Raw genomic sequence first — 17,470 nt, 5'->3', positions numbered from 1 at the left:
GAAACAATATATGGCAGAATGATAATTATTTCTCGAGGCTGTGTGGGTGGCACACAAACGCTTGTTATGTTGAATTCCTTAAAAAGTTATCAAAGCATCACAAAATATTAGATCCCTAAAAATACTGACTTCGCCCCAGGAAACAGGATGCCAGAAGAAACGGGTGTGAACCACTTGTAAGCGGCGTAAACTCGATTTCAACATCCTGCGATACACGTACATGGAAATATGGGGAGGTGGTGATGGGACACATAAGACAACGGGGAATTTGAGGACTGCCCTTTCCTTTCCATGTTTTTCTATGATGCACACGTACTACTTTCAAAACCAGAAAGAACAGCTTGGATGTGGACTTCAACCCCGGGTCTTAAAGTAATGCAAAAAGGCTTCACCTTGCGGAGAGCGGTCTCAGTGACACCAGGCTCGTAAGTTTCTCAGACTCCAGGATTACACTAGAATATTCGATCATTATTATGTGCACAGTGCGTAGGGGAGTCAGGACAGCTGCTGCCCGTCTCAGGCTAGTTCTGCTGCAGCTTTACTGGTGGATTCCCAGGCCGAGGGAAGGAGGGTGTGGAGGGGGGTGTGCAAAGTGGAGCGGGGGAGTAGAGCATCCGATTGCCGGTTGTGATTTTTTGAGAAAGCCCAAGTGGTTGTTTAGAGGTGTGGGATGTCTGGGGGAAGATGTACAGACCGCCACATGGAGGATGGCGGGGGAACCCACCTACTCTCATTGATCCAAGTTTGCCCCGGGGGACATGAACACCCAGCACTCCCAGGGCCCAGCTTCCAGTTCACGGGGAGGGGCCGCAGTCCACACAGCCCAGCGCTGGACCTGCGTGTAGACACCCAAGGGGTGGAGGTTTTGGTGGATGCAGTGCCATGGGTGCTTGGGGCCAGCAGATGCCAAGCCCGTCCAGGGAAGTGAGTTCCTTCATCCAACACTGTCCATGCGTCATGCATGCATCTGCACGCTCCCCTGACCACCGACTCTCCTGGGCTTGGAACAACCAGAACTAGATGCTCTCGTCGTTTTCCCGGGAGAGAAAGTGTGGGTTCAACGTCCTACATGCTGGATTCTAGCCGATTGGGAGCCACAGCCTGGCCCTGTTCCATAGACTGTGTCCATCCTATTCCCCCTCTGACTGCTTCCTCTGGGCGCCGAGGAGGACGCTCTAGCATTTCCATCTTGCTTACTGCAGGCCGAGCTCGAGGAAGCACACCAGGTAATGGCCAGTCTGGCCCAAGCTGTCCTTATCCAAATATTCAATCCCAAGTCACAGGTCAAATGCCCAGCATCCCGTCTCAGCAGCACACGGTCTCCCGTCCTCGTCTCTTCCCACGTGAGCCCCCCGGCCTGTGCTAGCACGTGGGCCGCATCCCGCAATTCCTCCCTCCTGTGCAGGGACTGTCTCTCCGGGGTCAAGGTTTGTAATTCCCGGCGCGGGCTGACCTGAGACCCGTCCGGTTACTGCAGAAGCAGGGCCGGGCCGGGAGGTCGTGATACTTGCCGTCGTGAGAATGCTGTCCTTCTGCGTCTGTCCGCGGGACTGGGGAATGTCGGCCAGCGAAGAGGGGTCGGGGCGACGCAGGGTTCAAGGTTGTTGGCTCTTGTACTCCGTGACCGCTTCCCGCGGTGCAGGTGCTCCCCCTCCGCGGTCAGGAGAAGCCACCGTCTGACATTGCAGAAGGAAGCCTGTGGAGGCTGCATTCAGGCCCCTGCAGCAGCGCTGCGGCCTTAGGATCGCATCCCCGGCCGATTTTTCCACGGGTCATCTTTCCCGGTGGCTATATAAGACCAGAGTGTCTCTGAAAGCTGCCTCGATGCACCCACGCTGATAAACTGCCTTCCTAAGCCTGCCACCACCTCCCCCTTGCAAGGCCAGTCCTGCCCAGTGCCCTCCCCCACCCAGCTCTTACCCACATCACCCTCCCTGCTCCCTACCCCCTCCACCCTAGTCAGCCGCAGCCAGGAGCCCCGTGATGTTGAGCAAACTGCGGGGATTTGCTGTCCCTGCTCATTAAGAGTGAGAGGGTCCCTACGGCTCTCAGATGGGCACCGATCGGATTCCCAGCTCCCATCTGGAGGGTCTGTTTTCTAGAAAACTTCTGGCACCAACTATCTCATTTGGGGTTCCAAAGATAACATAGTCTGAGGCGAGGCTTAAACACGCTAGTATTTCATCGTGGGATAAAATAACACTGCAGCGGGAAGGAGGGGAAATGGAAATGAAAGCTGGGAGGCGGGGGTGGGGGGCTGCAAATATAAGGTGGTGTGTGACCGGCTTGGCCTCTGCTTGAGAAAATGGATGGGGTCTCTCGGACAAGTTGGGGCATCTCTGACAGGCCACCTGGGCCTGCATTTTCCTGCCAGTGCTCTCCCACCTCCTGCATTGACCCCAGCTGGCACTCCGGGACCCTCCCTCCCCCACCTGCAGGAAGTCACCACCCTTCTAGTCAACCGGCCATTTTTCAGGAAGCCGGGTCCTAAGAGGGGGAGCCTCTTAGGGGCCTAAGAGGGGGAGAGACAGAGGGGGGCCCAGCTCTCCAGGGTTTGACTGGGCCGCGTCTGGGTACCTGAGGCTCCCCCTGCAGTGGGCACCATGGACACAACAGTTGTGGTCGCCCAGACGTGCCAATGAGTGGTCAAGGGCCCAGGAGTTGATGTGCCCAGAGGATCCAGGAGTAGGGCTCACCCAGACTCTTTGCTGAGAGCCACACAGTGTCTTGAACCCTCCTACCAACCAGGTGTAGGTACTACCTACCTTTGGCAGGAAAGAGAACTGGGGCTTCGTGTTACATACCTGGCAAGCAGAAGAACAAGTGTTTCAACCCAGGACTGTCGGAAAAGCGCAATACTGCCTCTGTGAGCCAATGCCCTCCGTCTCCATCAGGCCTCTCTCTCTCTCTCTCTCTCTCTCTGCACAATGCACACCTCACTGTGCCACATTCGCCATTCCAAAACGCTTGAAGCAAAAGATGGCGATAACGGTTAAAAATCCAGCTGCTGGTGGGAAGGCGTGGTGGTCGTGCTAACCGAGCCCTCATCTGGCCTCAGAGGAACGCCAGGAGAGCTTTCTTCTCCGTTGAGTCCACTGAACAGGAGACTTCCACACAACAAACGAGCTACTCCAGTTTGGGCCGACATCGCAGAAGCTCCTGATAAAATTATTCCCTGGAAAACCACCGCGGCCCATCTGTTCTTCTGATGCAGCACTTTCACCTCCCTGATTAAACGTCCTGTCTTCACACTGGAGCCACCCAAGGTCAGGTCTGTGTAAACAGCATTTTTTATGTAGTCTTTGAACCTCCAGTGAGGGTGGCCTGGTCCCCGCAGCCTTGAAATAAAAGGGTAGCGGCACCAAATCCCAGAACAAAGGGGAAGTAGCTTCTAGTGAACTGGAAGTTGAGAGGAGCCTTCCTAGAGGACAGAAGATTAAAAGTAGGCTCTTGGTGGCCAAAGCCATCTTGAGAAATGTAAGGGGTTTTTTGTCTTTTTTTTTTTTTTCTTTTTGGCTTAAATTCATTCAGTTTAGAGATCTGGAAAAGTGTCCAGCTTCCACTTTATCTTATCATATATTGAGTCTTCACATTTCTTTGTCATCCCAGATCTTCAAGCACAAATGGAAATACAATAATCTCATTTGCTTGGCCACTTAACGCTTGGCTTCTTTGTTTCCAGGATATTTTGAGAAAATGAACAATGGGCTTCCCACTTTTGTCTGCCATCTTGGGCTTTGTTTTTGGTACTGAAGATCCGCTGATGGAAAAATGCTTTCGTAATTCAGTACAGAACAAAACAAAAATTTCTATATACAGAACCTGTCAGCAGGGGCAAAAGAATATATTTAAAGAGAAGTCGGACATTGCTGCTATAAATGTCCACAATAGCCAAACTGTGGAAGGAGCCTCGGTGTCCATCGAAAGATGAATGGATAAAGAAGATGTGGTTTATGTATACAATGGAATATTACTCAGCAATTAGAAACGACGAATACCCACCATTTGCTTCAACGTGGATGGAACTGGAGGGTATTATGCGGAGTGAAATGAGTCAATTGGAGAAGGACAAACATTATATGGTCTCATTCATTTGGGGAATATAAATAATAGTGAAAGGGAATAAAGGGGAAAGGAGAAAAAATAAGTGGGAAATATCAGAAAGGGAGACAGAACATGGAAGACTCCTAACTGGGAAATGAACTAGGGGTGGTGGAAGGGGAGGAGGGTGGGGGGTGGGGGTGACTGGGTGGCAGGCACTGAGGTGGGCACTTGACGGGATGAGCACTGGGTGTTATTCTGTATGTTGGCAAATTGAACACCAATAAAAAATAAATTTATTAAAAAAATAAATAAAGAGAAGTCGGATGGTTAAGATGGGCCGGGATCAGGAGAAAGGAGAGTCGCCGTGTTCCTCCACCACCTTCCCCCAAATGCCCATCCCGTGGGCCTTGGCTTGTCCCCAGAGCCTCGGGAACGCTGTCCGAGCGTGTCGTGGGAGATGGGGAGGAGCATGTCCCACCCGAGACAGAGACTGCACGGCCGGGCAGGGTGGCAAAGGCAGCTCTTGCTCTTCCGAGATGCCCAACGCCCACTGGCGACATGCGAAGGACAAGCGTACGTGTAAATACGGTTGAGTATGCTCCCCCAGATGGAGCGTGGTCTCCCTCACGATGCACCAGGCAACCATGGAAGAAGCACCATCGCTAAGTGTGGGAAGCCCAGGGGTGATGTGTGTGTGGGATGTACTGCAGTTTTGGGAAGAATAAACGCAGGTGCCATGAATAAAAAGCTCCAAGGCTGGCAGGTAACTCCAAAAGACTGCACGGGACCTTCAGAACCTACAAATGCATGCTCTGGCGTGTAGCAGGAAAAGAAAAACACCGCAGAATGCAGACCCTCCGTATAATATTTGTTAGTAACCTTACACGGAAAGACACAGACACCACCATAGAACTTATTTTTACTTTATTAACAATGTGGCTTACAACTTTTTTTTCAAGTAAAAAGGGTTTCTTTTCATTTAGAATAAAAATTAAAATATAACTCTGATATAGATTTTCATTTATTTACATGGAAACATATATACAGAATACAATCTTACAACAAACCAACAACATGCCCATTTGTCCTGCACATCCCAAAAGTAAAAACACGGATTTTTCCTTTTACACACCGAACCGTACACAAGATAGGAATCAAATTTCAATACCAACTACTCAAACTGGAATGCAAAAAACGGGAAAAGGGTTTCTGACATTCGCGACTAGGGACAGTTGATGCTTCTGGATATCATGCTTGCTCCCATTGTGAACAACAAATGAGATGATCTTTTCTTCTGTCATTAAAAAAAAAAATTGTCTCCAATTTCCCATCTTAAGCTGGTTTTCAGCAAATGCTGGTCCCAGAACTTTGCCTTCCCTTCGGGGTATGCGTCAGGCCCACCTGAAGCCGTGCCGTGGCTTGGCTGCATGACCGGACCTGCGTGCTTGCTGGTACGGAATCCTCGCCATTGAAAACCAGCCAGGACGATGGCAAGACCACCGCTCAGGAAACCGTCTGGGTTAGTACTCATCGCTGGAACTAGAGGCGCTTCTGACCCACACCCGAAGCAGCCACTGTGTCAGCAAGTACAATTTTTAGATTAAGTGGATCAAAACCAGCACAATTTGATTTTATTGCATCCATGTTTTGGGCTACTTGTCAACCAACTCTAGTGATAAAAGCTAGAAAAACCAACTGAAATACTTAACCGAGTCAAAGGGACTAAAGCAATTTCTGGAAAACTCTTGAACAGAAAAGAACGGTAAATGAATAAGAGGATCACTAGTTCGTCATACTTGCAAATAGAACTTTTCCTTGCTATTAGTTATTGCACCAAGAGACACGGGCAGTCTGTCTATCTCTTCCACAATTTCTTCCTTAAAGACTACAGGGACTTTAATTTACTATTGTTCCCTTCAAAAACAATTGCACACTCGATCACAGCTTTCTAAGGACAGAACAGAGTACTTGGATCCTAGGTTCACCATCTCAACCGAAAAGGCAACAATGTTACTCAAACCACAACAAAGATTTTAACACTACAGCTTTTATAGATCTATGTACAGAAATAAACAGAAACGGGTATTCTACGCAAGAAAGTATGAAAACCCCCAGTGCTTGCAAAATGAAAGGAGGGCGGCTCTTAGGAAGGTGTCTGGTCTAAGATAAAAGGCAAATCTCAGAACTTGCCCGCTGCAACACTCAGAATTTCTGAGAGACAAGTTAGGACACTCTGAGCTTCAAACACCGATCCAAATCAGCCTCCCAGAGATGACAGCCGGGTGGATGGGGGGTCAGTGTCAAAGGTCTGAGTTATTTAAATTTATTGAGGAGCCAATCAAAGCAAACACAGGAAATAACTCTTTCAGATATGATCAAATAAGGTAAAGCAACCTAATGGCCGTGCAGCCCAAACACTGTGTGTGTGTGTGAGTTGACCTTTGATCAAATGGACCGAATTTTAAAAGTGATGGGTGAGTTCTCTGTACTATGCAACTGGAAGGGAACTGGTTTCCATTTTTCTTTTTTGGTTTGTTTTTGAAAAGCAAAGAAGTTCGTTTGCAATGCCAGCCGTACCCTGTTCCTTTTAGGTTTTTTTTTTTTTTTTTTAGGTTTGTCCTCTTGTGGATGGGATACTTTCCCAATACAGTACAGATGCGGTCAATAAGGCAGGAGCTGGACAAGCTCCCGCAGTTTTGGGATGGGGTTGTGTGATGACTCCCACCATTAAAGGCAAGGTGGTATTTCTGCCTCACACTGTACAGATGGCGAAGTGTCTACTTGGCTGGGAGAGCGGACACACGCTTCTCATCCAGCTCCAGGAGGTAACGCGTGGCAGGGTGCATCGAGGACCCAGGTAATCAGAACACAGGACTTTGGTCCCAAAGTATCATCACAGAGACAGAGTGGAGGTTGTGGCATCTGGGGATGGAGGAGGTGGGCATCACTTGTTGGTGTTCCAGCCGACACATGTCTGGCCTGGGGCTGCGGTAGTACCCAGGGTGGGGCGTGTAGAATCAGCATTTCCTGCCGTAAGAGACACAGTAACCACGAGGTAAAGGTTCCTTGGAAATCAGCCCTATTTATGAGACAGAAGCTGGTGGGGGGTGAATCCTACAGAGAAACAGACACCACCTTCCCATTCCATAGCCAGGTTGCTACCCACGCGAAGTGCACCCACCAGCGCGAGTCCGCAGAGGGTCCAAGTTCAGGAGGATGCTGGTGACACAGCAAAAGCATCTTCTGGGTCCTGGAAGGGTTCTTGGCTCTCAGAGGGCCAGGAGGTGGCACACACAGCCTTCATGGGGGAGACCCCAGAGCTGGGCCCTCGACCTCTGGCCCCAGCTACATCTTCCTCCCTCACAAGAAAGTGGAAGGGGGTGAAGAGACCGATTGCCACACAGAAAGAGACTGAAGTTGGGGCGTCTTGGGTGCGCAGCCCCTTGGGAGGCAGGAAGCTTCGCCAGCAATGGTGGCCGCATCTCGCCCAGCCTGCCAGTGGGAGATCCTTCCAGATCCTCTGGGGGGCTGGGGGGTCCAGAGATGCCTGCAAGATATGCCTCCGCGATGTAGCACCTCCTCCTCTGTACCTCTACCAGAAAGGGCACAAGAAGGGGACACGCATCCTGTGAATACAGTGCCACGTCGCAGCCACCACAACCCTCTGCTCTGGTTCCAGATACAACAGGAATAGCTCAGCTCAGAAAGGCCACGGTGAAGGATCCTAAGTGAGTCAGTGCAGGGAAGAAGCCAAAGATCTCAAAATTGGTGCCCTTTCCGACAGACTCCACCAGGCTGAGCGTTTAAGGCCAAAAGCATGTGGCTGAGGAGGCAGGGGCGGGAACCTGGGAGGAGACCGATGCTTCAGCCTAGGAGCTGGAAGCCCAACCGCAAGCCAAGGACCAGTCAGCACGGATCTCCCGACCTGGCCACACTGCCAGCGCTAGTGTAGGACGCTGGTCCTTCCGTCACTGGTCCCCAGGCAAACCCACTTGCCAAACATTTAAAACATGGTAGAAATCAGCCAGGTGTGGGGGCGGAGTAAAAAGTTACCTGCAAAATAGGCTTCCTGTTTGCGTGTGTAACAGCAACACAGTTGAGTAAAGGTCAGCATTAATAATCAAACTTTGCAAAATCTGACAGATAATCATGCCATAAAAATATAGCAGAAACGTGACAGCTAATAAGCCCACCACACGATGTCACTGCAGCTGCTGAGACTCTAATCAAGGAGGAGAGATCAAGATAATTACAGTACAAACGTAGCAGTAGGGCAGGCTTCCCTTCTGTGTCCCCTGAGGGACAATCCAAAGGTCTGCTTTCCTTGCGCCCATTTCCAAAGGCATTTGGGCCACTGACCACAACAGAGGAGAGCCATCCATTCGGGTTTCACTGAGCGCATTGGGTCCCTCACATGCAAACGCAGATGAAGTGACTGGTACAAATACAAAACAAAACAAAACAAAATCCCAGCCAATTCTCAGAGCCTCAGATCTCTCCACAGGTGACGCGACTGACGTAATGAGAACTGCCTGAGAAATGTCATCAGGAACCTCCAAACCAGAGTGGGCTACAGGAGACTGTAAACACAGTGGTGAAACGGGTCTTCTTCACCTATTGTGTCTCATGCGAGCAGATTGGAACTCGCCTTTAGCAGGAGCAGGAGGTGGATAGGGACATCCAGAGTGATCCCACCATCCAGGGTCACGGTTGGCCATCAGCTGGGCCAGCGGGAGAGCAGGGCCGGCCCAGGTTGCTGATGTGCTTCCCACCAGGAGTGCCCGCCTCCTCCATAGCCATCCCAGGGCCAGGCTGATGGAGCGCAAAGCCAGCCTCATCAAGAGACTCATTGCAGGGTCCTCCAAGGGGATGCGGCTGGTTTATTAAAAGCTTCCTGATGCCTTTCCCATTCCTCTCTGAAATTAAGCTTTTCTTTCGATACACAGCTCAGTATTTCCCAACAGACTAAAGGAATGACTCCCTGATCTGGTCACAATTAAATGAGAAAGTTAGCAGTGTGTGAAGTTCTCTAAGAAATTGCAAACGGAACCCTCTACAGGCTCTGGGGGTCCATCCTTCAGGAAGAACGGTCTGTCTGTGATGACATGCTGCCTGCCTTCATGCCCCCTGCTTCCTAAAAGGCACCTCTGACAGGTGACGCAGGTGTAGCCCATCCTTTCATAACCGCATCCTGGAACAAGCGCGTTGGGGAACTAAGTCGCCCCCAAGATCAAATTGCAGCGACACCCACGCGGCCGTAGCCACATGTGCATCATTACTAAAGAAGTGTTTGTAACAACCACAGCAGAATGACCAGCCGGGGGGCCTCCATGGACACGTGGACAAAAGGCTTCCACTGTGCCTTAGTTTTCAAAGCAAAGGGGGCTGTGGTCGAAGAGAGCCCTTAGTGGGGAGCTGCCTGGTTTCCAGACGGAGCAAGGCGAGGCGTGGATGTACAAAGAGGCTCTTCCATTTTCCACGGCGCCCAACACTGTCCAGAAGCCACTGGGGTGGTCCTGGGCGTGCTTGCAAACGTGGCCATGTCAAACAGGCAGGAGCATGAGCAGGGCCCTCCCTGCTTCCCGCTTTTCGGTGCTACTTAGTACATGTACCATCTCACAGTCCAGCAAAATGAAGCTGCGATCCCTAACCCTCCCGAGACGCTGCGTCACCGAGACCATGGATCGCCCCCCAAGAGGGCAGCGTCAGTTGGCATACTGGGCGTAAAAAGCCACTTTCACTCTCTCGATCTGATGGCACAGCTTGATGGCAGGCCCCAGCTTCAGCTCCATGCACTCCTGCACCGTGGGGAGAGTCAGCAACAGGAGCGCTTGGCCGTCAATGTCCTGCGGGGAAACAAAGTCATGTTAGAGCCCAGACACTGTGCACCAAGGGAAGGCGTCGTATGTGGCAGGCTTCCTCTTGGGGGCCCAGGCCATGAGGAGCTGCTCTCCTCACCTTCAATTCACGGGAGCGCGTGGCAGCAATACCCACTTGGCTCGGGGACTCTCATCTTTCTAGTTAATAAAAATCTTTCTCTCAGACAATACTGGCTACTCTGAAACTCACATGCCTTGGCTGGTGGGACGGAGAGGGGGACGAGGTGGGCTGCTGCAGGACCTCCTCCCTCCCAAGCTTACAGCCCCTGGCCCCTGGCCGGGACAGTGCCTCCAACCCTCCTGCACCCCCGCCCTTCGTACATTCTGCTGTGACTCCCCTGTGATCAGGAAAAGAGCTCTCTATGAAGAGGGGGAGCTCTCTCTTCTTGGACAGGGCCTGATGGTTCATCATCGAAACAAGATGCTAGAGAGATGGGCCACTACCCAGAGCAGTTCTCCCCTGAGGAAAACTCAGGTACTGACACACACACACACACACACAAAGGCACACTTCTCCGTCTGCACAGCTGCATCTCCCAGAACGAGGTGCCCAGGGTCTGCCTCTGGGTTTCGTCCTCTCCAGCCCCCTACAGCCATACAGTCATGCCCCGAGTCCACATGGGGACTGTATCACTAGAGACTGTTACGCTGCAGCTGCTGCAGGAGGAAGAGACTACGACTCACCCCAAAGCATTAGGATCACCCCACTGGACACCTCGGCTTCTTCACCAGCTCGCTTCCTATAACCATATTTACATAGATGTTGTTTGACTGAAGACAAGACAGTCTTCACATTCCAAAGGAAGTAAGGGAAGGTTAGCGGTAAAGACCAGTGGTAGAAAGACAGCAGGAACCGAACCCAGCAAATGGGAATTTCTGCCATTTGGAGAAGCGGTGAACCCAGGGCTCCCACAAGCCACAGAGACGTGCTAATCCTGCAATTGCACACAAGCACGTGAATCTCAGACATCATGCATCAGGAATTACACGCACAGAGCTTATGTTCTTAAAATTAGTGGTTTATCGAGCTGTCTTAAAGATACCAAAAGCAAAAAAAAAGAAAAAAAAAACCAAAATGGGTATAAATGTTGGCCTTAGGAGGACTAATGGTAGGAGCAAGCATAATTTAGCATATGGTGTTTCAAAAGCCACCTCGAGGTGCTGATAATCCCTAATAAGTACAGCGGCAATAAGGACCAAGCCTTAGCTTTAAGAGTTCCGACATAAGTACAATTTAAACCGTCCAGATTACATGGGCTTGGGCCTTGATGTGCACAATGACAAGCACCTGTCAACCAAGACCCACACTGGACCTTACTGAACCCCAAAGTGAGCTAATCAATCCTGAATACACGCTGAAAGTAGGAGACAAACTAATAAAACTGTCAATGAGTTTTTGATGCTATGTTTGTTTTTTCTTTTTCTATAGTATTTTTACAGGTTACTTTCTCTTCATATCCCACCTCTAGGGCAAACTAGAGGAAGTGCTGAGAAACAGTGTTTTGCTCAAGGTCATGAACCAAACCATGGCACCTCCTGACCTGGGACCTGTCAGCCGACTCCACTTTCTGAGGCAAATCTGCCTAATATTTTATCAAAACTTGACAGAATGGGTATAGGCCTGGGGATACATAGTCTCATGAGTATCATGGGACTCATAAAAACACATTTTAAGTAGGAAACAGGATGATGTTATAAAACCATGTGCAGGTGGCTTAACCATTATGTGCAATGAAGAACAGAACAGAAACTTCTTTTAGGGTAAAGGAAGTTTTTTTAGTTGGAGATTAATACCATAAAAACTAGTTGATCTACCTAAGATCATTGAGTTAGAGACTGTACTAGAACCATGGCTTGCTTTCTTTCTTTTTTTAAGATTCATTTATTTATTTTAGAGTGAGAGAGAGAAAGAGAGAGAAAGAGAGCACGCACACGCATGCAGGGGAGGGGACAGGGAGGGGCAGAGAGAGGAGGAGACCAGCAGACTCCCCGCTGAGCAGCAAGACCGACGTGGGGCTCCATCCCAGGACCCTGAGATCATGACCTAAGCGGAAACCAGGAGTTGGACATTTAACTGACTGAGCCACCCAGGTGCCCCTAGAACCATGGTTTCCAGATATTAAACTTTGGAGGGAAAGCCGTCACTCTAAACATCCATACTTAGGATGGCCATCCTTGGACATGTAGATTCAACTGCAATTGAAAGCCAGTCCTAAAATGCTTCCATAACTCTCTGCAGACCACAGCAGTGAAGGCAGCCGCCATATGCAGGCACCACATTTAAGAGAAGGATGCCATTTATTTACTCAACAAGCGTTTCTTGAGCACCGTCTATGAGCCAGGCACTCTATGGCCTCTGTGGTTACCGCACTGAACAAACCAAGACTCCCTCCCAGGAGGGCCATTATGATGAACAGACCACTACAATACAGAGAAAATAAAGTAATGGTCATGGAGCTATGGGCTCAAATTGTTGGGAACACAGTCAGCCTTATAGGAGGAGTCAGGAACGCGCCAGAGATCAGGTGATGCCTGAACTCAGACCTAAGGGGCCAAGGGGAATCATTAAGGGGAGGTTGGACCCATGGAAGGCAAGTAGTCCACAAGAGCACGTACCCAAGGAAAGCTCAGAGACACTGAGGGTAGAGCCGAGATGAGCCCAGATGGCAGTAAGGATATGAGAACTACTGGGCTGTGTGAGCAGGAGTCACTAAAGATGTTAGAGAAGTCACGTTATAGGACTTGAACATCCACAAGCTGATATTGGGTACAACGTCCTGGAATGGGTCAGTAGGCAGGGTAGGGATGGCATGAGAGACCAGGGGTGAGGATGCTTACTACGGGGTAGCACAGCTAAGCCCGGTGAACTGGGGTGCTCCCCGTGGGGTCCATTACAGGGTGCCACGGAGCGGCCAGCCCAACCACACGCCGCATGCTCTGTGTACAGCGCACGAAGGATGGCAGTGATTTCCAGAATATACAACTCACTATGCAAACCAACAACAAAGACATACCATGAAAAAAAAATTAGGCAAAAGGCACGGGCAAATACTTCACAAGTGAAACAAAAGTGGTGAAATTTGTGGTGGAGATGCCAGCCTTATCAGGGAAGTACCAATGAGGCCCACGACACAATTTTATGCCCACAAAAGTGGCAAAGTCACACAGTGCTAAGTGTTGGCACAGAACTATATGGTAACGGGAACCCCTAACCCATGAGCGGAAACGTATGTTGGTTCACCTACTGTGGGAAACCTTATGGCATCACCTCAAAAAAGCATGTGAGAGGAACTCAAACAAGAACATGATAAATGCAAAATTTGGAACAGTATTTACCGGTGGTGGAAATAAAGGGGAGGGGACAGTAGATGCCGCCGTGCGGCAATCCTCTAGGCTCCTCCCCGGAGGCGGCTTTCAGAGCTGTTCCCTTTATCAGCACGCCCCCGATGTACAAGTGTCACGTGCACTCTTCAGGATGCAAAAACTATTCCTCAGTAAAAATACTTTCATGCTTCTACACCTCAGGTGCAAGGTGGTATTCCTCGCCAGTTCTTTCTGAAATGCTTTTCCTTTTGCTACATTTTTCTCACGTCTCACAGTCCAGGAAGGAGGAGAAAGGATTCCCCTGATAAATCAAACCTTAGTTTCTGAGGAGGTGCCAGGTCTTTTAAAGCCGTTTTACATTTCTTTGCAAAATATAAACTACATTGTTTGTATTGTCAGACCCCAAAGTAGATACTGGAGACACACAATGAGTGAGATGTGGCTCCGTCACCATCCTGCTGGGGGTTGGGGCACAGAAACACGGATGCAGCTGGCCCAAAGCAGCACCTCCCAGCAGAGAGAGCTGGGCACTGAGGCCCGGGACCCAGGCATCAGGGGCGGCCTCGCATTTTAATTCACTTTTGAGAAGGCACAGCAGTTCAGGGCAAGGGATCTCTTCTAGTTTGTTTCCCCGTTCTATCCTCGGCACCTAGAAAAATGCCCACCAGACACAGAACAGGGGCTCGTTAACGTGTGTTGAATGAACAAAGGGGAAGACCTGGTCTGCCCACGTGAATTCACTTTTTCCACAGTGAGCCCAGTGGAAAATCTGGGGGAGTCGCTGCGTGCGTGGGAATCAGAGGCCCTTCTTTCTCCCTTCCTCCCGGAGTGCCCGCAGTTACCCTCCTTCTAGGGTACTGGTGTGTATCATCTTAAAAAAAGACCGTGCACACACACCTTTAACTCATTATACAGCAAACAGTACCTTCCTTAAATATGAGGCCCCGAAAGACACAGTTAGACCGTGAGGCGGCGTGAGAAACGGCAAGACTTCACACGAGTGCAAGAGAGCAAGTCACAGGCTTCACTGGAAATTCTATCTGCAGGGTGGCTTGTGTCCAGATGGGCAATTTGTTTCCACATTAGTTTAAGGGGCGATGTAAAAAAAAAAATCCCTGACTTAGGGCTCAGAGCAGGTCTTAGGTTTTAGCTAAATATCATCTTATCTGCAGAATCAAAGTTCCTTTAAAGTACAGAGTACGCCGATCGTTTTGCATTCAGTCATCTCCCAGCACAGTGCCTGACATTCCACAGGTTTTTAACGTCATCTTTGCAGAGGAAGGAGTGAAAGAAATGGGGGCACTGAGAGGAACAGGGAAGATGAGGAGATGTACTTGCCCCGTTTCTCCTGCTGAATAGAACTAAAAGCCCTGGATGTGATGAATCAAATAAACATAAGGTGCAGAGGAGAGAGAGGGCGCAGGGACCTGGGGGCCCGAGAGGGCGTCGGGAGAGCCCCTGGGTTTGTCTGTTTGCCTCCTAGGCCAAGACCTATTGCTAAAGAAGCTGCATGGGTGAAAAGGGCCCAAGGGAAGCCTGCGCCCTCCAGCCAGAGAACGGGGAAAGGGAGCCGAGGGAGACAGACACCTTTTAGACAAAAATGGCTTTACTGCAGGACAGGCCTCTCCCCTCCCCACACCAACACAACAAAGGCCAGGCGAGAGCCCCAACCCCCAGGATTCCCCGCCCCCAAGAAGGAGCATCTGAGAAGATGAGCTGGGGCTTCCGTCTGTGCTTGGCAGCAAGGAGCCCCCCACGGAGGTGTCAGCAGGGACTGAGTGTGAGCCAGGCTTGCACCCCCCAGCATCCCGGGAGCAACATGGGGAGGCCGCCTGAACTGCCAGAGCCGTGTCACAGAAAGCAGCTAAATCAGCAGATCAAACAAAACTGAGCAAACTCAGCCGCAGAACCAGCGCACCTGCTCCTGAAATATCTTGGCCAACGGGGCGCAGTCGGTCAGCTTGATGAACCTCACCACGTCGGTCACCGTCCACTCCAATGGGTTGCTCTCCAGAATGAGTCTCTCCTCGTCCTCTTGCTTTGCGTCCTGATGGGAGAAAGGAGGCAGGAGGTCATTGGATCACTGCAGGGCCTGAGCCAGACTTTCCTCCTCCCTCCAGCCTCTGCCTGGGCACCCGACAGGCCACAGAGACTTGGGGGTTCGAGGGGCGTTCTTAGCATCTCGTCTGGGTTATGACTTTGCCTCCCATGAGTTGTGTGTCCTTAGAGGTCAAGAGAAAAGGCACCGTGAGAGCAGGAGCTGAAAAGCCAGTTGAGGAAATCCCGGGCCTGCCTGGTGAGGATGCACCTCTGCTGCAGAGATGGTACGCGGCGCCTGAGAGCCTAAGGGAGACAGCCAGCTCTTGCCCATTTATTCTGGTGGTGATGGTGCCCATGACCTTCCAGCTGATCATGTCCCGCCTGTGGGTATGGGGGAGACCCGACACGCTGACCTAACCTTCTGCGGCAACACTGGGGCCCTGTGAAGGGGAAGCCCAGTGGTCAACGGGACCCTGAGGACTCATCAGGTCTGTTCTCCTGACAAGAGTCCTTTGCGACTGGAAAACCTTCCAGAGAAACAGGTGCTATTACTGTCCTGGACTCCACTCGAGACGGGAAATCACCAGGCCTCTCCCCCAGACTTGGACCCTCGGCTGCAGCTGCCGCTACCTCTCCTGGCAGTTTAAGCTGGGAGCCCCACATCAAGGCGTTCTTCACCAGCCTGCCTGCACCCTGGCCCCACACAAGCCCACCCTGGGGCCCTCGGGTGTTACCTCCACAGGGTCATGGCCGGTGGCCGTGCCCTGGTCCGCCCCCTCGGCACGGGAGGCCGCCTGCACCCGCCGGGCCCTCCGCGGCCTCTCCACGGGCGGCCGGCGCTCCGGCTCCGAGTTGCTCCTCAGGGTGACCGCCCTCCTGGGCCGCACGGAGGGCACCTCGGCCGAAGAGGTGTCCGTCTGGTCATCGCGGAGCTCGGAGCTGGTTTCCTCACTGCCAGTGTCCTCGTCCATGGCATCCGCATCCTCTTCCTCGCTCTCCTGGGGAGAAGGGGAGGCACTAAATCCAGGGAGGCCTTCTCCTGCCCAGCTGGCCCCAAATGCACCCCAAGAAGGGACCCCAAGGCCCATCCTACTGTCCCTGTCAGTAGGGACATCCCACTGCCCATGGTCCCTGTCACAGCTCTCCCCCAGCCCACAAGGCCAAGCAGAATGAAGCCTCTCTCAGCGACCAAGGAGCTGGGGCTTCCAAACACCTGGCGTCGCATGTCAGCTGCTGCCTTGCCCGTGAGCAGCCCGCATCCCAGGCCAAGGCGGGAAGGTGCTCCAGGCCAGACATACCTCCCCCGAGCCCGTGGCAAAGTCCACGGTGGAAGACCTCCGCTTCTTCTGCACGAAGATGGATTTTCGCCGCTTCCTTCGTCTGGCTGGCTTCGGGTGCCCACTCTCGGCGCTGGCTTCCCCGATTGGGGGCTTAATGATCTTCTTTCTCTTTCCGTAATAATAGGCTGCAAGGGGACAGAGGACGGAAAGCGTTTTCTAGAGGTTGCGCACACGTACATACGTGGACCCGGGGGGACTACAGAAACGAGAGGACAACCGGGGAGGAGGGGGAGAAAAGAGAAGAGAGAAAGATGGCTCTTCCGTTCGGAACAATAAAAATCCAACATCTCATGTGGACATCAGGTTTCCCTCTGTCTCTTCCGTGGAGGAGGAGACATTTCTCCAGTGCTCTCATGGTTCGAAGGTGTTCTGGGCAGGACTGTGAGTCTTCAGAACTCAAATGTTAAAGCTCCCTCCACCTGCCCATGCCCAGTGTATTTGCAGGTGGGGCCTTTGAGGAGGTGATTAAGGGTGAGTGAGGTCAAGGCAATGGGGTCTTCCTCCCATGGGACCAGCGTGCGGGGTGGGGGGGGGAGGGGGAATGCACGCCAGGGGCGTGCACATGGGGCAACGCCCAGGTGAGGACGGAGAAGACGGCCGTCTGCAAGCCCAGAGAGAGGCCTCGGGAGAAGCCAGCCCCGCCAGCACCTGAGAGAGGTCTCTGTTAACATGAAGAGCACCCGGGAGAGAATCATCGGCCACCCTTCAATAACGACCCGTGTGTTTTGTAAGTTAAATGCACGTTCAAGTCATTGAAGCCACTGCTAAGGATCCGGTTTTCAATTATGATCCCGACCAAGACTCATCACGGAAAGTCTCGACTGTCCCACAACATAACCACCT

The 17,470-nt window shown here is 51.6% G+C and overlaps 1 protein-coding gene across 1 annotated transcript in view; it reads right to left on the bottom strand.

The window, feature by feature from the left end:
* Positions 1–4,957: 4,957 nt before the first annotated feature.
* Positions 4,958–17,470, bottom strand: part of SFMBT2 (Scm like with four mbt domains 2) — a 212,536-nt gene continuing 200,023 nt past the window's right edge. Inside the window, 4 exon segments of the mRNA XM_041767770.1 lie at positions 4,958–9,890; positions 15,166–15,294; positions 16,022–16,285; positions 16,586–16,752. Of these exon segments, the coding sequence (XP_041623704.1) occupies positions 9,750–9,890; positions 15,166–15,294; positions 16,022–16,285; positions 16,586–16,752 (701 nt within the window). The 3' untranslated portion in view covers positions 4,958–9,749.

Source organism: Vulpes lagopus, chromosome 8, assembly GCF_018345385.1.
Source record: "Vulpes lagopus strain Blue_001 chromosome 8, ASM1834538v1, whole genome shotgun sequence".
NCBI classification, from domain to species: Eukaryota; Metazoa; Chordata; class Mammalia; order Carnivora; family Canidae; genus Vulpes; species Vulpes lagopus.
This window is presented reverse-complemented; position numbering and strand designations above follow the sequence as displayed.